Source organism: Suricata suricatta, chromosome 8 (genome assembly GCF_006229205.1).
Source record: "Suricata suricatta isolate VVHF042 chromosome 8, meerkat_22Aug2017_6uvM2_HiC, whole genome shotgun sequence".
Lineage (NCBI taxonomy): Eukaryota > Metazoa > Chordata > Mammalia > Carnivora > Herpestidae > Suricata > Suricata suricatta.
The window spans coordinates 99444487-99470422 of NC_043707.1; the positions used below are offsets into that span (position 1 = coordinate 99444487).

At 42.1% G+C, this 25936-nt stretch overlaps 1 protein-coding gene across 1 annotated transcript in view; it reads right to left on the reverse strand.

Moving 5' to 3' along the window:
• Nucleotides 1–1910: 1910 nt before the first annotated feature.
• The window catches only part of TCEANC2 (transcription elongation factor A N-terminal and central domain containing 2), a 35067-nt gene continuing 11041 nt past the window's right edge, over nucleotides 1911–25936 (reverse strand). The window contains exons 3-5 of the mRNA XM_029949821.1: nucleotides 25592–25733; nucleotides 10227–10420; nucleotides 1911–2936 (exon numbers count right to left, since the gene is read on the reverse strand). Coding sequence (XP_029805681.1) covers nucleotides 2748–2936; nucleotides 10227–10420; nucleotides 25592–25733 — 525 coding nt within the window. The 3' untranslated portion in view covers nucleotides 1911–2747. The remainder of the gene's footprint in view (nucleotides 2937–10226; nucleotides 10421–25591; nucleotides 25734–25936) is intronic.

Here is a 25936-nt window from a genome sequence, read left to right on the forward strand (position 1 = left end):
CTCTCTGTCTCTGTCTCTCAAAATAAAAAAGACATAAAAAAAAAAAAACTGTATCAACGAAGGGGATAAATACTCTGAACAAAAATAAATCAAGTTAGAATATTAAGAAATGATTGGGAGGGAGTGCTGTTTTATTTAGGGGAGTCAGTGAAGGCCTTTCTGATAAGGCAAACAGAGACCCGAATCAAGTGAAGACAGGAACATGCAGGCACCTATGAAAAGAGCATTGCAATCAGGAGAAGAGTAAGTGCAAAGGCCTGAGGTAGGAATGTGTCTGGTGTGTGTTCACAACAGCAAGGGAGCCAGGGTGTAGGAAAGGGAGAGAATGTTCGGAAGTGAGTCAAAGAGGCAGCCAGGATTCTAGCAGGACATGGTAAGGGCTTGGGAGTTTGCTCTGAGACAGACGCCATTAGGTTTTGAGCAGAGGAGATATATGATTTGTTTTTACATTTTTAAAGGTTCACTCTAGCTACTCTGTGTATAATAGAGTCTAGGGGAACAAAGGTGGAGGCAGAAAGGGCATAGGCACCTGGACACCCATTAATTCCACTAGTATATATTAGAGCACTGTTCTAAGGATTGAAGATACACAGAGGTTTAAGACAGGACTTCTGACTTGTGGCAGGACTTCTGAAGGAGGTTACAATCAAGTGGGGGATAGAATCAAAAGCATAACCAGAGAACATTTGAGTATGTATATAGAACAGTACACAGGAAGGGGCAGGGGAGGGAATTAGATACAGAGTAGCACTCCAGGGAGAGAAAATGCTCTCATGTGAAAATGCTGGGGGGTGTGGGGGTGTGACACAGTGTGATTTTCAGTTTTGATATGTCACTTTGTTTCTAGCACAGAGAGGCCAATTTGAAGAGGTTAAGACTAGAGGCAGAGGGAGCAGCTAGGGGGCCACTGTGATCATCTAGGCAAGGAGGATAAAGTCCTGAAGTTGTACTAGAGATGGAGGAGAGACAAGCAATTGTAAATCTGTGTGAGAAGTAAAACCACCAGGACTTGGTTGGGTGAGGGGAGGAGGGATGAGGAGCCTAGGCTGACCCCTGGGCCCCTAGCTAAAGTGCCAGTATTGCCAAGTAAAAGAAGACATGTCACATCTAGGAGATGCTCTCTGAAGCTCAGGCGTCTGAAGACAAACTGGAGAGGCATCGGCATGTGTGAAATGCCTAAGGGTGCGAGTGGATGAAATCAACCAAGAAGACCATCTACATCGAGTAGCCTTCAGTTTTGGATCTTAAATCTGCTGTTCACCATCTGTGTGTGACCCTGAGTAAGTTACTAGCCCTTCTGAGCCTCACTGTCCTCGTCTTTAATTAGGTATTAGTATTATTAGTTTTTAAAATGTCTACCACAGTGCTGAGCCCATGGTCAAGAGCTCGATTACTATTCTAGCTTCAACAGTTATTAGTAGCGGGGAACTGAACAAGACACTTCTGCTGGTGAGCCTCAGGGTCTCATCTGCGGCTACTGCTGGGTTCCCAGGGTGCCCCGAGGAGTGGGTGCTCCGTAAATAAGTGCTAAATGAAGAAACCTAAAACACTGAAATGATATTTACCAATACAACAGATGAGAAGGTTAAACCAGCCTTTTTAAGATACTACATAAACATCAATGTAAATACTAACAAATGATCTTAGGGATGGTCTCTAGCACTTAGAAGGTAGACGTTAGGCCCCTCCCTTTTCTCCTTGCTTTTTAACTTAGCCCCTCTTTTTAAAAGGTTGAATTGCTTCCTTTTTATTGGATCCTTCTTTTCAGATTATAAACATGCTCTCGTCTCCCCTAACTTAAAAAGCCTTCCTTGGGTATTGCTATCTCCCTCAAATTCCCATCCAATCGTTGTTTTCACCAACTGTCCCCTTTCTCAACCCCAAATACTTTTCAATGAACAGGCCATGCCTTTTGTTTTAGGGGGAAAAAAAAGTCCCAGTTTATTATGACTTTAAAAGAGCAAATAGTCACATAATTGTTCAAGCAGGCCTATACAGAGGCATTCCATTTCAGAATATAGATGCATTTTTTTCTACTATGGTAATTCATTTCAAGAGAAATTTCATTTTGTATCTTCTGCAGAGCCCTAAACCAAGAGCCAGCGTATTCAAATAAACCCCAAGGTGTGGGATGCTTCGGGCCAGTTCCTCATTAGAAGCCTCAGCATGGGGGCTGCGGAGACCAACGCGGAAGGTCTTCCAGGGAGAGCTGAAATGTTCAGATAAGTGAGTTCTGGAATGAAGGGGTAGTTGGCTGGCTCCAGCAGGCTCACCCCTGGGGTAGAGCAAAGAGAACAGACAGGGGAGTTCTGAGAGGCACCGGAGCTATCTAAACTCAGGGGGATGGGACTGAGTGAGCGGCCACGGTAATTGAGTTTCAGTTACCTGCGGGGTGGCGAAATAAAGTAGTAACTCCGTCTGTCTGACATGGGGGAAGTTTAGAGGTGTCCTTGGCACACTCACAGTGAAATCGTCACCCCTTCCCTGGGTTGGGTGATGGCAACCATACCGCGCTTCCTAGTGACAGCCAGCGCGGCCTGCCAGCCGCACAAGTGACGCAGCTAACGAAGCGTCTCCCGCAGGCCTGGCTCCCGGGGCTCTCCGCGTCCTCCTTCTGAAGGAATGGCACCACGGGAAAATTTAGCACCACCAGAAGCAGCCATCACCCAAACTCAAAAGAGTCTTTGAATGGCAGAAAGAGGCCCATTTTGCTTTCTGCCCAGCCCAGCTTTGGAACCATCCTCGGGTCATTTTTTGTGGTTCTGTACAAACGTGCCGACCGGCAGCGAGCCGTTCTTCACCTGAGCCCGGATTTCAGCTCGGTGCTTTAATGTGAAGACGAGGGCTCTCACCGTCCGCCGGTATGGCCCGTTAATGAGGCGGGAGCAGAGATGAAACGTTTCCCGCTCGATATTTTCAACCAGTAGGTGATCCATCTAAAAAACAGCAAAATTATCAAATTAGGGCCTTGTGTTGCATAAGGATTAAAAGCAAGAGAGGCTGGAGCACTCTGCTCAGAGGCCTCCATTAATCAACTGAAATTCAAGGACATCTACTTCCTGTCACAAGAGAAACAGGAAGAGCAAATTAATTCCACCCTAGCAATTAAGGAACAAGGCCATGTGCTTTGTGACAGGGACCTCATTCACAACCCCCGCCGGGTGGTAATATTTGCCATTATAACAGGAAACTGGCCTGAACTAAGCAACGGGTACTGGGCCCTGTACTTTACCAACCAGGAAACGAAGACCAAGGATAATAAATCAGTATAACAGTTTATACTTTTTTTGGTTTGTCTTTTAAAGTGCCTTTTAACCCCTTACAACACTGGGTCTGGGTCCTGATATGTGTGTAGAACAGTTTATAAATCACTTTTCACATTTAACGCTCACAACTCCTGTCACTTCATTTTACAGATGAGGAAGTCGGTTCAAGGGTAAAGAAAGGTTCAAGGTCTTACAACTAAGAGACTGGGACTCCGACCTGGCTCCCCTGACCCCAAAGTTCCTGTTCCTCTCCTTTCACCATACTAACTGCCCCCTTACATTTGGAGAGACCAGTTGAGTTTGAAGAGACCTCCACGGGGTCAGCTAAGCAGCATGGGCCTAGCGACGGGACCGGCGGCAATCCTAGGGTGGTCCTGCTCAGGCCCAAGCCCTCCTGGAGTCGCAGATCTAATCAAAGCAGGATAGGTCTGGGTCTCTGTCCAGTCTGGATCCAGGACAGACTGGGCTGCTGGTCAGAGACCCCCTCACTACCCTCTTCTCCAGGCCCACCTCCCACTACTCGCCACGCCAGTCCTGACCATGGCCCAGCCTGAGCAAGCCAAGGTGCTTTCCAATATTGCTGTGCCACTGCCCAGTTGAATGTTCCCTCAGCAAGGACCACTTTTCCCAAGAAACATAGTCCTATTTACATGTGAGAACTTAGCTCAAAACTGAAAAGCAAAAAAGCTCAAAGGACTGAAAGTTCTTCCTTGGGTAGCCACAATGTCCTGAGCTTCCCTGAGACATTTTCATAACATGTTATAATGACCTATTTTCTGAGTTTGTTTTCCCTGAAAACAGGAAATAATTTTCTTTTTCTTGCTTCCTTTTTTTTCCTTCCCTCCCCATCCTGCCACTCATTCAAATACTTGTTCAGCACTTACTATGTGCTAGGCTCTGTGTGTGGGCTGAGGAAAAAGCAGTGAACAAGGCCCACAGTCCTTGGCTCCACGGAGAGCACAGCCCAGCTAGAGACCAGTAGAGAAGAGGACTGTAAGTGTACGAGTATCAGGAAAGGGACCGGGAGAGGGTGCTGGGGCCCAGGGCTACGGCAAAGGGTGCCAAGCCAGGAGGGCAGCCCCTGGCTTCGGGAGAGAATGTTTGACCGGAGACATATCTGGTCAGGTGAAGTGGGCATTTGCTTTGTAAGAAATTCACTGAGATGTACTTATATCTTCTGTGCACTTTCCTATATGTGTAAGGACGCAGGTTTGAGACAATAGAAGGGCACACATTGCCCAAGGCAAGAGGGACCACCCTTGTAATACCCTTAACATTCCTAAGGGCAGGCCTAATCAGTTATTGCTTAAGGCTGGTTACACCCTACATGAGGGTCCTGGGTCGTGGGCCTACTCTGTGATTGGTTAACACTCTAAATGTTGTAATTGGATAAACCTGCTGTCAATAATATTGTGTAATAATAATTGGATCGCTGTACCTATGTCACAATTTCCTGTAACTCCCCCTCCCCAAACTCATAAAAGCCCTACCCCACCTTTGTTCGGGGCTCTCAGCACAGATCCACTGCGTTGGTGAAGGCTGTGAGACCGAACTTAGGCCTGGCGAGCCCAAGCCGTAATAATAAATGCCCTTTGCTTTTACATGCGTGACTCGGTCTCCCTGGCGGTTTCTGGTTTTGGGGTGATATTGAAATCTTGGGCATTACATATGTACTACAGTTCTATTTAAAAGAAAAGTTCAAGAAAAATGTGCCAAAAGTAATAAAGGAACGCCCGACATTTGATAAAATGTCCTCACATAAGAGAGAGACCAACAGACCAAAAACGAATAGAGAAAGGAAACTTGGAAGAAAAAAGGACCGGGCAGACAGCAGAACAGCCCTGAGAGAAAGAGAGACAAGGAGGATGACTGTCTAGGCCCGGACGGTCTGCCTATGCGTAGCAGACAAAAGATGCTCAGGGAAGTTCGTGATCCTGATGATGGACTATCTCCAAGGCCTGCATTGGAGTGAGTGGTTTGGCAACACGGTTCTCTAGGACTGAGACTCCTTGAGCCTTTCAAGGCCTTCTGGGAGGGCACTGAACCAGCACCTGGCCTGAGGCAGCCCTGGTACAAGACTACTTTAGGAGATGGGAAGGCTGGCTTGCTGTTTGGTCCACTGTTCGTCCGGCGACATTTGCCAGAAAGGCCAGTCATCTCAGCGTGAGGATGGTCAGTCACTGTTCGGAGATTCTCTTAACATAACAGACAAGACGAAGTCTTAATCTTCCTTTTTTTTTGTTTGTTTGTTTTTTTGAGGAAAGTGGCTGTTGTGGGAGAAGGGTATATGTGCATTTGCAAAAATAAGTCATGGCCATTCCATCAAACTGTAGTATATATATATATATATATATATATAAATTTGGAGAGTACCTTGAAATTCACATAACTGGATATCATCCATACTTCATTCAGCAAAGAGTTCCTGAGTCACTATTCTGAGTCTGGCCTGATTTGGGTATTTAGAGACACTGAGCAAAAAAGACCTGACCCCTGCCCTCCAGAAACGCCTAGTCGAATAAGGAGATGGCACATATGTGGATAACCAGGGGGGGCAGTGGAGTCCACGCTGTACCAGTGATGTGGCACGAATAGGAACCTAATAATTCTCATGCATGCCTCTTGTTAAATGAAGGCCAATCACAATGAAGAAAAACATCACTGATATTAAACTAAATCACAAGGGAAAATAATTCACCACACACCCATGTGTACAAGTTCACTGCACCAAGTGAAGAGTGTCTATCTTATAACTGCCTTTGGATATTTCAAACCTACCCAAATTGTTGAGTCCTTTCCAGTGGGCCCTAACTTGGTGATTCAGGTAAGTCCTCTGGGGTGGGTGAAAGGACCAGAGTCTCACTGAGGCCTTGAGAAAAAGAGGTTTTGCTGTGAGAAACATCCATGTGAATGGAATGGGAACAGGAATGGGATATACCTGTATCAGTGGAAATGGGAACAAGAAACCTACGTGTTTATTTAGAGACCATATCCTTTCTCTTGTGTGTCTCAGGACCTGCCTAGGCTCTTTCTTGCATGTTTTTGCTCCTCTCCATTTGCCTTACTATCAATTCTAGCGGCTTTATTCTCTCCCCTGTCTACACATCTCTGCCCACATTTCCTGCTCCCTCCTAACTCCTCCAACACCCTTTCTGCTTCAATACTCCCACTGCTGCTTTCTTGCCATTTCCTAGTTCACACTTCTCAGAGCCTGAGAATCTGATTTGCCTTCCTTATCTGTTTGTACCTGTAAGTTGACTGTGTTACTCAGTTGTCCAATCCTGGACAAACCGGCTGTAGCTGGGGAAGATATAAGATATGCCCATCTAGAGCTGTCTTTCATCAAGGAGTCTGGGCCCAGTGGGAAATGGTGCCATAGTCAATTAGTGATGTTTGCCACATCTGTAAGCTCTTTAAAAGCAAGGTAAGAAGGTCTTCTTCATGGGTTTTCCTCAAGCGCAGAACTTCCCACATTGGATGGTGACTCTTTGTCTATCTCCCTGTCCTAGACAGTGAGCCCCTCTATGGCTGTTACCATTTTGGAATTATTTCTGAATCCCTTAAGTGTTCAATAAGCATTTGTTACATAAATATCCTTTTCCCCTAAGTAGTCCTCCCTCCTTTCCTGCTTTTCCAATAACATCCTATACATAAAAGATGAGATATGAAATATAGCGTTTCTATTTGGATATGTATTTTCTAGTCGGGAAAATCCTATCTCCTTCAACTGTCACCTCTTCCATGAAACCGTCCCAGATTCCCCCATCAGACTTCACTGTTCTGTCCTTTGTGTATCTATACCACTTACCAATACCACTATTTCAGACATATTTTCATCCTGCCTTATAGTCATTCTCAGGCTCTCAGCCAGGAGAGAGTAAGCTTTCTTAGTCCAGGAAATGCGACTCATTTGTGTTTATATTCTGTCCGGCACCAGCAGCAGTGGTACTAAACATTTTGTTGACTTGACTATCCACTGGGAGCAAACTTTGTATGAGTTTTCCAATAGCATGATTGGATTTGTACACATCTACCCACACTCCTTTTTGACCACTCAAATACATTTATGAGAGAGCTGGTCAAAGCCAGAGGTGCAGTCTGAGGCCATTAAACAAAGGAAAAACTAACAGTCCCATATGGGGACGTACCCCTGACCTGGATCTCATTAGCACCATCTGACAACCAACTGGGCCAACCGGCCAGTGTTTCATAACTCTTAATGATATAGGCTCACTTTGAGAACCAGGTTCATTTTTTTTTAATGACATAATAGGAAAATGATCACAGGCCGTGAGGTAGGAAGGAGAGTGGATAATGAGGAAGGGGAAGTAAGAGAATGACACCACAGGGGACGTTCATATGAGGAAAGATCTAAAAGACAGGGAAGAACAAAGAAGATCCGGAAGGGAGAAAGTAAAGGGGAATGGAGCATGGGTCTCAAAAGTGGAGTTTTTATTCATCTATCCCATTATTCCAAGAACAAGGAAATAATCCATAAATCTGGAAAGCAAGACCTGTGTAGAGTCATAAAGAGATGCGTCTTTTGGCTGTGTGTGTATATTCTTCATCTGTGGCTTTCACGACTAAAGGACATGACCCAAACAAATAACATGAGAACATTTTCTTCTACAAAAATGTAATGAGTGGATTTGCAAGAACACACGCTAGGATCAAATTGTAAAGGCCTTTTAGTCATTGGGCCAGTAACTTACCCAATGGTTTACTACTGCCTGATAAGGTACATTTCTGGAGATCTGATGTCTGATTTGAATGCACTCAACATTGGTTACTGTCAAAGACCAGATACTGGATTAGATGGGTCATTGATTTACCCTAATATGGAAATATTTCAGATGATGATAGGTGCTAGGAGTTAACGTTATATAAAAGTGTTTACATTTATATTTTCTGACATACCAAACTGATAAAAAATACTATCAAATGCTGTTTATTATGCAAGGAAAACAGATTGATTTTTTTTTGGCCAAGGATGATAGTAAGATGCACATTTTTAATTTTAAAAATTTATTCTTTGGGAGCAAAACCATTCAACTATGCTTAATCTGATATTTTTTCCAATTACGCGGGAAAGCACTAACGAATGTATCACTTTTTTAACTTTGCTTTGTAACACTTGAGTGCTTACCACTTGATGTGCCATTTAAAGGATAATTAATGGATAAACTAAAAGGATAATTATTATGGAGTTTAATATAGCAGGCAAACTGCTCATTAATCCTTACAAGCATAGCTTCGTTATTATCATTTACTTAAAAAGATACCATAGGGAACTGGGATTTACCACCACATTAACTACATATTATATACCCACACTCTATGTTTCTGCAATAATTTTGGCTTATTTTAAAAATAAACCTTATGTAAAATATTAAATAGCAAATCTTGTTAGCTAATCGATACTCTGGAAAATTAGACTTACAGTCTTCATATTTTTTTCTTTCTTCAAGGGTTTAATAGTCATATTAAAGCTTCCTTTAGGAGAAGTTAACCAAGCTTACATTAAACTATCAAATAGACATTAAAAACTATAAACATGAAAAAAATAAAGATACATAGAAAAGGATATGCAAAATGACACTGATATTGATCAAGGTTAAAAGTAAAACACAAATGTAAATAATTGTCAATTTTCGGAAGTTATTTAAATAATCAATAAAAGCATCTTATGGAACATTTAGCATATGACTGGCTCTTAATAAATATGGTATAATCGTTAACTTGCCCAATATTCATTTAAAGAGCTATAATAATTTACCAAACAGGAAATGCACCAAAATATTAATAAGATTATGTCTGGAGGTAGTTCAATGGTGATTTTATTTTTCCTTTCTGCATTTTCTCATTTTCTATCATAAGTTTGTATTTAAAAACCCAAAATTCTATTTTTAAGAAGTAATATACCACAAGTTCATTTATCTTTCTTTTGTAGATGCATAATTGGATAGAAAGGTTAAAATATTTTTTTCAGAGAATACAAATCTAGCATTTAAACCAGACTTCTGAAATTGTTTCTTTTGTTAATAATATTAAATTATTCTTATTTATTTATTTATTTATTTTTGAGAGAGAGAGAGAGAGAGAGAGTTCCAAGCCAGCAGAGCCCAATTAGGGGCTCAATCCCATGACTGTGAAGTCATGACCTGAGCCCAAATCCAGAGCTGGATGCTCAACCAACTGAGCCCCCTAGGTACCCCTCAAATAATTCTTTAAGGATATTTTAATAGTGATACCTTAAGAATAGGAAAAAAATATGGATGTTAACTCTGACTAGTCTAGAATATTAATTGATCTAGAAGATTTGTTTATGATGATGATGAGCAAAATCCTTCTACCTTGTGTACCTCAAAACCACTAACATCTGAACTGTTAGCTATGAAAACGATAGAGATGATGTCTTGCCAACTGATTACATGCCTTGGAACTAAAGGTATGAGTGCTGACATTTTTAAAAATCGGGAGTAGTGTCTCTTCAATAGACTGATACTCCACAGCAGAGTCCATACCAGAATTTTTGCTTCAATGGGAAGGGGAAGAACTTTAAGTAGGAAGGAACTAATACTCATTAAGTGACTTCTAATTATCACATACTATATATACTATTCCTCTGTATAAGTGTTTCATTTAATCTTTCCAATAATTATGGGTGGTAGGAATTATAATACTCATTGTAAAGTGATCAAGTCTCAGAAACATTAAGGGATTTGCCTAAAGTGACCCAACAAGTACGTAATAGAGCCAGGGTTTTAATCCCAGTCTTGACAGTTCCAAAGTCTGTAGTCTTTCTACAATACTATCTCCCAGAATGCTTACAAATTCAGAATCCTTACAGAAAGCCCAGGTAGAATAAAGCCAAAGCACTAAGACTATGAAAGATCATTATGAAAATGTGAGGCCCATTTAACTAAGAGAATCAATCACATTACAACGAGGAGACATTACCTCTAATTCCAAGGCTTCTGAAAGTAACTTCTGGGCATTTTTCCTGAATGTCTCAGTTTTGGGGTCACTTCGCACTTCAATAGAAGGTCTGTCTAAGTGGTTTTCAATGAAAGTTCTCCACTCAGTGTAGACTTCTCTAGCAAGACAAGCCACTTCTGAATCTGAGTGCTGACGCATCTTATTCACAGTATGACCTGGAACAAGAGAGGAGAAACCAAAGGAAAGGTTTTTCTGTTTTCTTCTGAAAAATACAGGACTAGGTGGACTGATGGGTGGCACGCAGAAAGTCATTCACATACCTACGAATGTAAAGCCTTTTGTGCAAATGAACACCCATTTCTCAAAGGCTGAGATAACCAGATACTCATGGCAGGAGAATCACTGTACTCGCCAATGCAATAAGTCATAAAATAGAAGCATGATCAATAGATACTTAAAATGGAACAATTAAAGTACCAACTCCTTAATTCAAAAATTGCAATAAAAGAAAATGAATTAAGCATTTATCTTGTCTTTTTGGTACATGTTATATTTCAGAACAACCAAATAGCCCTAGTTACTGAGGGAATGTTCTTTATTCAGCTAGTAACTGTGAAAAGATTGACAGAATTTTTAAAAATTTTAGAGTCCATGATGAAATAATTCATTCAAGTGACAAGCATCAGTGGATGAACTCATTCGATGGAAGGTTGATGGGGAAATTTATAATGGAGAGATGAGCTGTCAATGCCTGAGCCACTAATCAATCCCAGCACCCCTGGGAGGGCCTGTAGACAGAGGCAGCACTTCACAGCCCTGCCTCTGAATAGTCTTGCACCCTCCTCCCAAAGAAAAGAGGAACCAGAATCCACTAGTTATTCAAAGCTAACCTCTGGCTAATAGGAAATATGAGAGCCAGAAGAATTCGTTAAATTACAGTATGAGGAAAAAGATACATCCTAAATGTGGGACATTCTACAGGACCCGGGCCTGATTTCGTCGCTAATCAACGGCATTTTTATTTTGTTATCATTTTTATTTGAGTGTAGTTGCCACACAATGTTACATTAGTTTCGGGGGTACATCATAGTGACTCAACAGGTGTACACCTTGTGCTGTGCTCACCATACAACACTGCGGCAATCGCACTGACCGGCTTCCTTCTGCTACGTCCTCCATCCCCATGACATAGTCATTCCGACGGGAAGCCTGAATCACTTCTCTTCACCCACTGTGTCCATCCTCTACTCCCCCCGCCCCTGGTGGCCATCCGCTTATACTCTGTGTTTACAGGTCTGATTCTGTTTTTTGTTTATTTCTTTTTAAAGATTTTATTTTTTAAGTAATCGCCACACCCAATGTGGGGCTCAAACTCCCGATCCTGTGATCAAGAGTTGCATGCTCTGAAGACTGAGCCAGCCAGGGGCTTCTGTTCATTCATTTGTTGATGTTTGTTTTTGGTTTTTTTGTTTTTTGGTTTTTTAAAGGGAGTAATGTTATGGACTGCTATAAATTTAAAAAGTCTTTTGAGTTCAAACTACCAAATGTGATGTGTGATTCCAATCCCAACTGCAACAAATCAACCAACTATTAAAAGAAATTTTGAGATACAAAAGGAATATGAATATATACTAGATATTAAATTATACCAAGAAATCGCTGCTAAGAATGATAACGGCACTGCAGTTATGTACGAAAATATCTGTTATCGGAGGCGCCTGGGCGGCTCAGTCAGTTAAGCTTCCAACTCTTGATTTTGGCTCAGGTCATGATCTTACAGTTTGTGAATTTGAGCTCCACACTGGGTTCTGTGCTGACAGGGCAGAGCCTACTAGGAATTCTCTCTTCCTCTCTCTCTGCCCCTACCCCCTGCTTGGTCTCTCTCTCTCTCTCTCTCTCTCTCTCTCTCTCAATCTCAAAATAAAGTTTAAAAATTTTTTAAAAAAGGAAAAAATCTGTATCTGAAAAATACAGGAAATATGTGTATTTTCAGAGATGCATATGGAAGTATGTAGAGCTGAAATAATATGAGGTCTGGGATTCTGCTTTAAAGCACTTTAGCAATAGCACAAAAACACAAAAAAGGGAAAGATGAAGTGGCACCAAATCTTTTAAAAATTTCTTTAAAAATTTCTTTATTTTGATAGAGACAGAAAGAGTGCAAGTGGGGTAGAGGCAGAGAGAGAGAGGGAGGTGAGAATCCCAAGCAGGCTCCATGCTGCCAACAGAGAAGGCCGTGATGGGGCTCAAACTCATGAAACTGTGAGCTCAAAACCAAGAGTTGGGCACTTAGCTGACTGAGCCACTCAGGTGCCCCAGGACCAAACCTTAACAGTTACTGAACCTGGGCAAAGGACATATGGGGGTGTGTTGTATGATCTTTATTCTTGTTTATGTTTGAGATCTGCATAATAAATATGGAAAAAGAGGGAAGGGATAAAAAAATACATCAATAGGCAAAAGTAGTCAGACAAAAATAATTACGTAGAAAAGCCAAAGAAATCAACTAAACACTTAGAATTAAAAACTTAAAAAGTAGAGGGGCACTTGAGTCTCTCAGTCAGTTGAGTGTCTGACTTCGACTCAGGTCATGATCTCAGGGTTTCATGGATTCAAGCTCCATGTCAGGCTCTGTGTGCTGGCTTCATGGAGCCTGCTTGGGATTCTCTTGCTCTCTCTCTGGCTCTCCCCCACCCACACACTCTCTCTCAAAATAAATAAATAATAAAAAAATCTTTTTTCAACTTCAAAAGTAGAGAAACATTAGATATACTTTAAAAAATTAATAGCTTTCTTACATCTTCAATAGCCAGTCTGAATACATTAGGGAGAGATTCTGCTTAAATGAGTAAAACCATAAACCATTTAGCAACAGATTACCAAGAGGGGGGGGACCTTGTCTTCCAGCATGTCACCTCTGACTCTAACAGCCCCGACTGGCCTCTCTGCCTAAGTTTCAAACTCCTTAATGGCATCTCCCACACTGCAGCCAGTGCACCCATACCCCCACACTGGCCTTTTTAAAACTTAACTATTTTCTTTCTTTCTTTTTTTTTTTTTAATGTATATTTATTTAATTTTGAGAGAGAGAGAAAGAGAGCAGGGAAGGGGCACAGAGAATCCCAGGCAAGTTCAACAGAGCCCAATGCAGGGCTCAAACTCACAAATCACAAGATCATGACGTGGGCTGAAATCAAGAGTTGGATGCTTACCCACCCGAGCCACCTAGGCACCCCAAATCTTAACTATTTTCCATTTTGGGGATATTTTTTTCTAAAAACATAAATCTGACCATTTCACTCCTCCACTTATAGCTTTCAGTCCTGTATCCAAACTCGTATCTTGTCCCTTCACAATCTGTCTCCTCCCATCTACTTTCCACTATTCAGTCTGCCTGGAATACTCTTGCTTCCTTCGATCTGGTTAACTTTCCTTCTGCCTTTAAGACTCAGTTTAGGAGTCCCCTACTCCAGGAAGTCTTCCTTAATATCCCCAGTCGTGGTTGGTGCCTCTCCTCCTCTGTGTTTCCTTAGCACCTTGTGCTTCTGTTTATCACAATAATTGTTATAATAGGTTGTAATTATCTGATCAGCTATCTCTCTTGCCCACCAAAGAGAGCTTGAGGGCAAGAGCTGTGACACATTCACCTTTGTCTCTCCAGCAGAGATTCCAGTGGCAGGAGGTGGGGGTTGGCAGAGTGGGTGTTCAGTAGATGTTGGTGGAATGAGACACTCATATGAAGAATATATGTTTACTAAAATACATGAGAAAATGTGAATGAAAAAGGAAAATGTACAATACTGTAAGATAGAAAGATTTGTACAAAGAGAAATGAGTAAGACATAGTCCCTGGAATTTAAACTATACTCACTCTGTCAAAGTACTCAAAGATGGAATGTGTACAAATATACCCTTACCGTTACTGTCTGTGATAGTGAAAAGCTAGAAACAATCAGAAGTTCATCGCTAAGGGTCCAAATTGTTAAATAAATTATAGTCCACTCGAACAACGAATTCTTTGCAGCCATTAAAGACTGGAATAGCTCTACATGTAGTAACATGGAAAGATGATTACTTTATTCAGGTTCTCAGAAGAGCACGCACAGCATGAGCCAATATTTACTTTTAAAATTATATTTGTGTACACATATAAGCACATGTATTTGTTTATATGCAGGGGGAAAAGTCTAAAGAATTTATAATGAAATTATTAACCGGGGTCCCCTCTGAGTAGTAGGACCGCATGCACCTCTGCAGTTCAGCTCACAGTGTCATGCGCTGGCTCAGCCTGTGAGCAGCCTAACGGCATGGGCTGGGCTGTGATAGAGGTGCATCCTGGTTTCTTTGGAACACAGACCCTTCCCTTCATGTGGCCTCCTTCTTATCCCTTTCTCTCTCCAAGAAAGACACTGTTGACCCAACTTTATGAAATGAAGACGCAGAAGTCCCTCAGGGTCCTTCTGCTTGTTGAATCCAATGGATCTTCTCCATCCTGATGTTACTTGATCCCTCTGTGGCCTCTGGTGTTGTTTTCTGTCTGCTGAAATAGTCTTTTCCACTGCTTTTTGAGACACCACCTGTTACTGTTCCTTCTTTCTCTTCTGCTGGCTGTAAATGTCTTACCCAAGCTTTAATTATCTGTGGACCCAAGCTGGGGCGCTGTCCTTGGACTCTCCTCTTCTTTCTCCACCTGCTCTCCCTGAGCAATCTTACCTACTCCTGTGGGGCAACTACCATCTGCAAGCAGATGACCCCCAAATATGTACCTCTAGCCCAAAGGTTCTCATTGAGCACAAGACCCAAACATCCTGTCCCCTACCGGACACCTCCACCAGCAAGGACCTCTAACTCAACATTTCTAAAGTGGAGAACGGAACTCATTATTATTCCCCTCAGCCTCTACTCCTATACTTGTCATACAACAGCACCACCATTTACCCAACATTTCGGGCTCCTTAACATTTTTATATCTTTCCTTTTTCTTCCTCACTGCTACTTTAATTCAGGTCCTCATCTTCTCTCCACAGGCTACTGCAAAAATGTACTAACCAATCTTTGTCCCTAGTTTGGCCTTCTCCAACTCAACTTCATTACTGAAGTCAAAACAACCTCTTATAAACACAACTTGATCTCATTACTCCCTTCCCAAGCGTCCTTAAACGGTTCTCCCCCACTGCCTTCAAATTAATTCCTAACTATAACATTCAAGCTCTTGATGACTTGGAATTTCTTTGGCCTTATCTATCACCTTGTTGCCCTCTTTCCTCACTCCCAGCCCCCCAACCCCTTTAACTCCATGAGCTAAGTTCCAGCCAACGAGAGTAACTTGCATGTCCTTGTTTTGAGTCAGGCTCTCTGGCCTTCTTACATTTCTGTGCCTTAGCTCACACTGTTCCCTCTGACTACAGTGTTTGAAAACACCGATCTTCCCCTCTAAACCATAAACATCTTGAGGAGAGGACCCCATATCTTACTCCAAGTTATAGTCCAGCTCTTGACATAGTGCTTAGCACAGAACAATCAATAAGTGTTTGCTGAACTGAATCATACAGTTAAATAAAAACCATTTACATTTGGCTTTCAAATTGCTTTTGTACTAACATTTGAATATGGATGCAGTTGATTGGGAAAATCACACAACTGCAAACAGAATAATGGAACTATACTATAAAGAACAGAACCCAGAGGCACTGGGGAAATGAAAAGTTTCTAATTCTTACTCATTGTTAAGAATTCTTCCTACTCCAGATTGTATATGAATTATCCTCATTATTTATTTAATTTTTATAACTAAACAGCAAATTAAATACTATTCTATCTCCTTTTCCAAATGACAAAAGCAAGTTCAGCAAAGTAACTTGCCCAAGGCCTCACAACCAGTAAGTGTGTAAGCCAGGATGTGAACACACGAAGCCTGGCTCCAGAGCCTGCACACATAACCCCTCCTACCCTGTGCAGCTCTGTATTAGGGACTGGCACATAGGGAATGTTCGATATAATGCCGTTTACCTTCTGGATATTCCCAAATCAGAAGAGCACAGGTCTTTTTTTTTTTTTTATGTTAAGGTATATTCCTTCTTTTTTTTTTTTCTTTTTTCCATAATATTTTATTGTCAAATTGTTTTCCATATAACACCCAGTGCTCTTCCTCTTAAGTGCCCTCCACCATCACCACCACCTCTTTTCCCCCCTCCCCCGAGCACAGGTCTTAAGAGGTGGCCAGTGAGCAAAAGGCTTTGACTCTCAGGCCAGGCCAGTGGGGTCACTGCTTCTGGCCTGTAGGAAGCAGTACACCTCACAGGTGCCCCACAGGAACCCCACCCAGACTGGCCAGGAGGTGCTGTCAACACCAGCCAAGCCCTTCTGGGAAGGGCAGCACTGTAAGGAAGCCTGGAAGATGCAAGACTTGTCACCAAGAGGGTGACAGCAAGAAAGGCAGTCGGTCTGGGGCAGGAAAAGAGAAGAGAGGGGGTCTAGGAAAAAAAAGACAGATAACAAATGAACAATTTCAGATCATAGAAGGAATTTCATGGTAACAGTGATGACAGTCAGTGTGCTAAATGCTTTACCGACCTTAACTCATTTAAGCCTTGGAACAACACTATGAAGTAGGAGCTGTTAGGATTCGTCATTTTACAGGTAAAGAACCTAAGGAACTGGAAACTAAGTGACTTGCGGGACACCACAAGTGAGAAGCAGGACCGGCTTTCAAATGCAGGCAGGGTGGCTCCAGAGCTCACGCTTTAATCCTATACTCTTGTCTCTGGTGATCATACAGGCCTCCCTCCTCCTGATTGAGACGAAAAAATATGAAGCTCTGTGACCTTACCCCAAGGTCACAAGTTGGTCAGTAGCCACATCAAGGAAGTTAATGATCTGCAAAGTCATTATGTGCTCCATGAAGTTTATGTTTTAAAGCAAGCAGTGCCCCTGGCTGCTCTGTGATCTAAGCCAAGTGCCCTGGGTTTAAGGGTAGGGGGTTTCTGCATCCCAGATCATTGTTAAGACGAATTCCCTGTAGGAAGCTGTCTTTTGCTCATTTGACAAACATTACCGAGTACTAAGTATGTACCAGGCCTTGTGCCAGACACTGGGATGGAATGTTGACAATGCTGTACTCAAGGAGCTCCAGGTCGGTCTAAGCCTAGGAGAAGACACCTAAACAAAACACCAAAGTATTCCAGGCAGATCCAGGGTTCTAAGACAGTATTGAAGGGGAACCATGGTGGGGGTTGGGGGGGTGTCAAAAGGACAGAGGCGTCAGTTCAGCTGGCAAAGGCAAACACCATTAAAAGAGGTAATTCTTGGGGTGCCTGGGCGGCTCAGTTGGTTGAGCGTCCGGCTTCAGCTCAGGTCAGATCTCATGTTCGTGGGTTCGAGCCCCACGTCGGGCTCTGTGCATACGGCTAGCTCAGAGCCTGGAGCCTGCTTCCAGTTGTGTGTCTCCTTCTCTCTCTGACCCTCCCCCTCTCATGCTCTGTCTCTCTCTGTATCAAAAATAAATAAAACATTATAAAAAAATAAATAAAAAAAATAAAAGAGGTAATTCTTGTCTTTAATCTCGACAATGATTCAAGAAGACAGAACTCACAGGAGCAGCACAGTGAATGAGAACACAGAACCTGAAATGGCATGGCATAACTTAAGGGCTGTGGGTAAGGTAAATTATGATTCCCAAAGACATCTATGCCCTAATCCTCAGAACCTCTGAATATGTTACCTCACACGGAAAATGGGGCTCTGCCATGATTAATGTTAAGGACCCTGAGATGAGATTAGCCTGAATTATCTAAGTGGGCCCAATACAACCCCATGGGTCTTTAAAAGTAGAAGAGATGGAAGGCTTGTGTTGGAGAGATACTGTGTAAGATTTTGACTCACCACTGCCACGCTACAGATGAAGGAAGGGAACCATGGGCCACGGAATGCAGGTGTTTCTAGAAGGTGGAAAAGGCAGGGAGACAGATTCTCCCCTAGAGTATCCAGGAAGGAATACAGCCTTGTCAACACCTTGATTTTAGCCCGATGAGACCTGCCCTGAACTTCTGACCTCTAAAACTGTAAGATAATAAATAAATCTGGTTTCAAGGTTTTAAACTACCAATTTTGTGGCAGTTTGTCATGGCACTATTCAATGGGAAATTACAGGAATCTATCTATAAGTACTTCATGATTGCTAAAGCAGTGACAATCTATGGGACAAATCGAAAAGAAAAGGCCATTTGGAAGGTCCTTACCACTAACTTGCTCCATAAACCTTGAACAAGTTAAAGCACAAACCCATTTAGTCACCTACTCACTAACTCACTTATTCATTCAACAAACATTTTTAGCTTCACACAGAAGACTGTATTTCATCTGGAAATCAAGTGAAGGACAAGCAAGAGTCTACTATGGACAAAGATGAGCCTTTAGGTTTCAAGAGGTGGTACGACATGGGGTAAGCACATCAGAGCTTTGTTACTTATTACTTGGTTTGCTGACCTAGGGCAAGTTCCTTCACACTCTCTAAGCCTCAGTTTCTCATTTGTAAAATGGAGAAAGATCGTAACATTTTCCTCACACACTTGTTAAAGGGATCAAATGAGATCACAGATGGGAAAGTACATTGTAAGGAAAGGGTTTTTTGCTGCTGTTAACCAATCATAAGTGAAAGTAAGACATCTCTGAAACTGGATCAACAGGACTGACATAAAACTTACCCCTGAATATTCATAATGCAATATTAAAGAGGGGGATCATGTTTCCTCACTCCACTGCCTTATGAGACATTTACCCAGTACCCCTCGCCCACTTATTCCCTCTATAATAAAGGTATCCAGTCACAGAGCCCCTTAATTAAGTACTAGGTCCACAGGCTTTTGCCCAGCCAGCCCTCGACTTCCTAGACCACTTGAGAACAGTGAGACCACACATTTCTCCTGCCTCCCGAAAACACTCTCCTGGGCCTCTCACTTTACTGCCCTGTTTCTCTCCCTCCTCCTTTCTCATTACACTCCCTCTATCTCTGCACTGCTTCCTGTTCTTCCTCCCGCTCTCCCACCACAGACATTCTCTCAGGTTCAATCCTTTACCCCTTGCTCTGTTCTTTTACTCAGAGAATTCGTCCACTTAGGTGACTGCAATGCTTCCAGGCAGATGACTTTCAAATACGTATTTTTAGTGTTACGTCTCTCATCTGCACTTCAATCCACATCTCTGATTGCCTGTTGAACATTTCTATCTAAAGAGTTTATGTCAGAGCAAAATCCTACGGATGCTGACTAAAATGGGAAGACAAGGAGAAAACTCCCAATTGGGATACATAAGAAATGGCACTAAATTCTGACTTAAATGAGGTGAGTTTGAGCAGATGGTAGAACCCATAGAAATGCTCCAATAAAATAAAGGCACATATGGCTGGGGTCCAGGGCACAATGACAGCCTGTCTGCCAACCAGGAAAGAACGCTGCCCCAAGAGACCTGGGTTCTCATTACATCTCTGGGGCTAACCTCACTAGTGGCCCTGGATACGTCACTTCATCTCCCTGGGTCTTAGTTTCCTCGTTTATAAATTCAAGTAGTTAAGTGGATTTAAAAGTGTTACCACACTGATATTTATAGAATTTGGAAATAGATAACAAAAATTAAAAAATCTTTAACAGTAAATGGACAAATAATACAATTCACACACACACACACACACACACACACACACACACACACACACACAAAGGGCAAAGTACCTATAAACACAGAAAACAACTTATTCCAAGCAGCAAATGAAGAACAAGATGCTGTTTTTACCTATTAAATTAGTGATATTTTAAGAAAATAACAGGAATATAAATTGGAACAATTCTAAAAGTCTAAGATTCAAATCAGGCAGGCTAGGAGATGCATACCCAAGAATCACCTGAATTAAGGCCTCAGTTAAGCTGGAGAAGGGGGCAAGCTCTTTGGTTAGGCGCTCTAAAGCACTCTCTGTTTGGGGAAAAGGGACAAGGACTGAAGAAATAGAGAAGGGCACGAAAGAGGATCTGCAAAGCTAAGAAGAGCCATGGAGAAAATCTTTGACCCTGTCATTTTCACTGATTTGATGAACATATCCTGAGCCTGAAATGCACTGGTGGATAAACTAGCATGGTCCTGCAGGCACAGAGCTGTGACTTAGAAATAAAAGACAAAGAAGCAGATAAATGAGTTAATTATAAACACAGATAAGGAATAGGAAAGAAATAAACATAAAAATAATAGACACAGAATTGGCAACAGGTTCAGTGCCATTTATGTCAACAGAAAAGAGAGTAATCAATGGTCTCAAGTTCACGGTTCTGGGAAGATGAGAAAGGACACAACAGTATTGGATCTGGGTAGAAAGTAATCACTCGTGTCCTGTGAGGGAAGAACAGTGGTGTAGAAGCCAGGATGGAAAGGGTTTAATGAAGGAGTGGGAGGGGCAGGAATGGGAGTTGTGAATATCAATCATTTTTGAAGGAATTTGGCTATAAAAGAGAAACGGGTGCCTGCAAGACGCAGCAGACAGGTAAAGGGGGAGATCTGAGTGTGTCTGAGGGCAGACAGAACGAGCTGGAGGAGAGGGCAACAGGGCGAAAGGCATGTTGGCATCCTCCTTCCCTGTCACTTGCACAGCCAGTCCCGGCTAAGCCCCTCCCCTCGCCCAGACGAGGTCCCCTCTATGAACCTGTCACTCCGCAGGTTGGCTTTTCTCCTGTCCCAAAAATCAGAACTCTTTTCCATCCCACGTTCCCTTTCTGATACTGTTGCCTTTCTCTTTTCTTTCAATACAAAATTTCTTAAAAGAGTCACAGTTTCATTTCCTCACCTCTTCAAGCTTCTGCTCCTAACCTTGCTTTTGAAGCTGTCTTCACCAAAGCCGTTAATGACTTAACTTTGCAAAATCTAACATGCAATTTTTAGATTTAGCTTTTTTGGCCCTTTGACAACAAGGGACATACTAACACCATCCTCCCACTCTTCCTACTGCGTGACAGCATTTCCTCCTGTTTCCCTTCTGTGTCTCTAGCCACACCTTCTCGGTTTCCTTCTTTCAGTTGCTTAAATATTGGTGTGCCTCAGGATTTTGGAATTGGCTTTTAGCTTTTCTTATATACTCTCCCTGGGCAAGCTTATTTATTTCTATTGCCTCAGTTTCTAGCTACATGCTGATGATGACTCTCAAGTGTATGTTTATAGTCTCTCCTTAGCTTCAGCCTTGTGCCTCCAACATCTTGTTGGACATTTCCTCTTGGATGCCTCACAGTATATCAAATACAGTAAGTCTAAAGTGTAACTTATTACCCCCCGTCTCTATGGTAATAAGCGGTACTGCCATCCACCAGTGTGCCCATATGAGGAGTCTGGACCACAACCTTCATTCCTTTATCTTCATTCCTAACATCCAATCAATGTCTACATCCTTTGGATTTTAATCTCTTGATTCCAACCATACTTCTCCATCCCCATGATGACTATCTGATCCAGGCCACTCTCATTTCTCACCCTGACATTTCAACTGCATTGTAACTGGGCTTCCTACCTCTAGGTTTGCTTCTCTCCAAAATTCTTCCCACATGGTAGACAGATGTCCTTAAAATGCAAATCTGGATGTGTCACTCCTCCATTCAAAACCCTTCAATACAACCACCTATTATCCTTAAGATCTCACGCTTTACAATGGACTAAAGCTACCCTGGCACTGCAATAAACTAGATAGATTCTGGACAAAAGTAACTTCATTCCCTCAAAAAAAAAGTAGACAGAGGCTAAAGAAGTAGGGTTATCCAAAGGGGTGATGTAACAGCAATGCTGCTGAAATATTTAGCTTTGGGCCAGTGGTGAAGTGGGAGAGCTAACCGTTAGACTCTGACACTGAGCTGGGATCCTTGCAAGGTGTGCTACAGTATTCCAGATAAGAAGTGGTCCTTGACTACTGGCAGAAAGAAAAAAAGAAGTTAACCCCCTTAGAGGTAAGCTCCAACTTAAGCCCACAGATTTCCCATGGGTTGAAAGAATGAGCTCACAATTAAAAATCAACAAGCACATGGAAAGACAAGCACCATAAGAGTCAGTAGAAACAAAGACTTAAACCTCCAAGACTATAAATATTAGAATAGCAGATGAAGAATACAGAAGAACCATACATTAATATTTAAAGAAATCAAAGGCATAATCACAAGGATGTACAAATAATATTTAAAAGAGACACGTGGGGGGGGAAATTTATAAAAATATAAAACAGTTTTGAAACAAAAAATGACTGAGTTAAACAGCAGATTAGTGAGCTGAAGAGAGAATTAATGACATGGAAGATATATACCTGATGACATTTCCTGGAATTCTATGGATAAGGAAGATAGGATTATGGCAGACAAGCTAAGGGGTATGGAAAATAAAAGGTCTAAACATACTTCTAATTATATAATCTGCAAATGAAGAAATAGAATGAAAGAGAGGCACTTTTGGGGCACCTGGGTGGCTCAGTTAGTGGAGCATCCGACTTCAGCTCAGGTTATCTCATGGTCTGTAAGTTTGAGCCTCGCACTGAGTTCTCTGCTGTCAGCACAGAGTCCACTTTAGATCCTCTGTCCCCCTCTCTCTCAGCCCCTCCCCTGCTTGCACTTTCCCTCTCTCAGAAATAAACAAACATTAAAAAAAAAATACATATTGTGGTAGCCAGTCTACTAATAGCCTCCAAAGATCCTTACCTTTTGGTGTTCATAACTGGTATGCTGTTGCCTCCCAAATTTCACCTGGGTTGGTCTGTGTGACCAATAGGAATGACAGAAGTGATAGAACGTCACTTCCAAGATTAGGTTATGAAAGACACTGTGGCATCCATCTTGGTTGTTCTCTCTCGGGTCACTAGTTCTGGGTAAGTCAGCTGCCATGTCATAGCAGCCATAAGAAGAGGCCACGTGGTGAGGAACTTGAGGCCTCCTACCAGCAGTCCTGCGGATGGGCCATCGTGAGATCCTCACGCCCTGGTGAAGCTTTCAGATGCCTGCAGCCCCAGCCAACAGCTTGACTGTAATAGTTGACTGGACCTTCTTAAGAGACTGTGAGCCAGAACCACCCAAATAAGCAGCTTCCAGATTCCTGACGCTTCAGAAAAACTATGTGAGATAATAAATGCTTAAGCTGCTAAATCTGGGGGTGATTTTTACACAGGGATAGATAACTAATACACACACTAAGACCAAACAGGCTTGCAAAGAGCCTCTTCCATCTGCCTCTCCAGTTTCACTTCTTGCCACACTCTTTCCACCTTATTATATTTCACACACACCAAAGTTTTAGCTTCTGGAATGCATCGTGTTCTCTCCCTGCTCCTGTCCTCCGTACAGCTCACATGATGTCACCCACGGTCTAACACATTCTTCAACACCTTCTTCTCTACTCCCAATGCATATACTCCTTTGGCTAACTTCTACCCATCATCAGAGCACTCATCAGACTGTATGATAAAGTCTTATTAAATTGGCTATCCTTCCCTTAGACTGCAGGATCCAAAAAGGAGAGGACAGTATCTGTCTCCTTCATTATTATGCCAGCACAGTTCCTAGCACAAAGTGGTCAGTAAATATTTGTTTCTTTTAGCCCCCAGGATAGGGACAGGCCAGAGGCTAAAGGTGAAAGAATGGACACATTTTCAAGCAATGAGCCAAATGACTCTTCGGCCTAGCAACTGAAGTAACTACAGAGGAACCAAGAAACCCCTATATTCCATACAACCTCAGGTTGAGGGAGGGCTTAGAGTAAGGTCAGGAATCAAAAGCTGGATAGTTCCCAGCTCCTCCAAAGTCAAGCCTCCTTGTTATGGTTCCATGATGGTCCTTGAATTGAAATCTATAAACATCAGACACACCCATTCTTAAAAACCACACTCACAATTGTACTCAAAGGACAAATAGAAATAATTTTTTAAAACTAATCTCTATGCCCATTGTGGGGCTTGAACTCACAACCTAAGGTCAAGAGTCACATGCTGACTGATCCAGCCAGGCACCCCATAAACAGAAATATATTTTTTAAATGATCATCTGTTCTGTGTTTGTAGGACAATTCCAGCCTATTCCGTTGATATTTAAGATCTGATCAGAAATGGCATTTGTGGTGTGTGTCTAAATACGAACATACACATACACATATGTACATATATACATGTCATAAAATATTAATCACTAGTACCCTCTACTGGTGGAAATACCTTATCGGCTCATATGAATGGTCTTATTGCCCTCTAGTGACCACAACCTATAAAGAGAAAATCCAGCAGCAGATGGGAGAATCTCCTTGGCTGTAATGATAGGGTTTTATGTTCTTTAAGCATCTAATTTTCTCAGATTCTGGTTTATATTACAGGGGTGCAACTCTCAAGACTCTTGGGGGGCCCTCTGGGGGATTCCACACAGCTCTTGCCAGCTGTTAGCGCCAGTCTGAAGCTGCTCTCTCTTTTGCTTCTCATGAGCAAGAGGTCAAGGGGAGGCAAAGAAGGCAATGGTTGCACCAGCAAGGGCAAGAACAGCAGCTGTGAAGGACTACCCCAGACTCCCTAGGGAGCTGGGAGCAGCTTGAGGAACACATGCTGGCCCTCCCTTACATATTATTCACAGTTGTGTGCTGTACTAAAATGGCAATTCAACGTAGTCCCTGACTTACCTTTTAAATATCTCAAGACTGTAATAAAGGATGTAGCAGCAAATGTTGCCATCATTTTGTTTTTACAAACCACACTCTGCAAGTTATTTTATTTCTGCTCAAGACAGAAAAGCTAAGATTTAACTGTCAAGATTTAGCTGAAATGTCATCTCTTCTATGAAGCCTTTTCTGAACTCCCCAGATGCAAGTGACTGCTCTGTCCTTTGTGCCAGCGTGTACCTAGTACAGATCACAACGATATCCAGGATACTCTTTATGTGCCTTTATTTATAACCTATAATATTTTCTGCTCCTAACTGTCTACACGCTTGTCTCTCCCACCAAACCTCAAGTTCCTGGAGGTGAGAAACCATGTCTCATTCATCTCTACACACCCTGCATCAGAAGGTTTCCCTAGATCACTGCTGGTTACCGTCCATGAGGTAAGTACAGAAACTGAAGTAAGCATTAAGAAACTTTAATAGCAATTTGAAAGAGTAATTCTGTATCTGTTGAATCTAATTTAAAAAAAGAAGTGGGGCTTGTATATTTTAATTTTATTTTTCTGGCAATATTTATTATATGTTATAGAAGTACTGTCTGCAACCGGCGGAGAATTTTTAAAACAATGGTCCTTTACCACAGATAATTTGAGAAGGGCTGATATGATAGATAACTTAATGATTGAGGGAAGGAGGAAAGAGACAAAACATAAGCACTTTCCATAAAATCCAGAAGGAACATACCTATCCTTGTTGATTTTAATACCTCCCTGGAGGGTATTTTCTTCTTTAATTCTCGTAAAGCTTCAACTAGATTCTCTTTGGTCTGATCAGGAAGCTCCAACATCGTTTTCCATCTTTTTATGTCTTCTATAACCACAACTCTCTGGGAAAAAGAAAAGTCATTTGGAAAATGGAACATTTTCATTAGAAAAACATCTGCCTTCACCTGAGTTAATGGGGCTCCTATTGACATATGAATTATTGATTATGACCTGAACCAAAGCACAGTATGTGATGGCCCCAAATGAGGGGTAATTGCTTAAAAGCAGGTCCCGCTTACTGCAAATCAGGAAGAGAGTTACATCT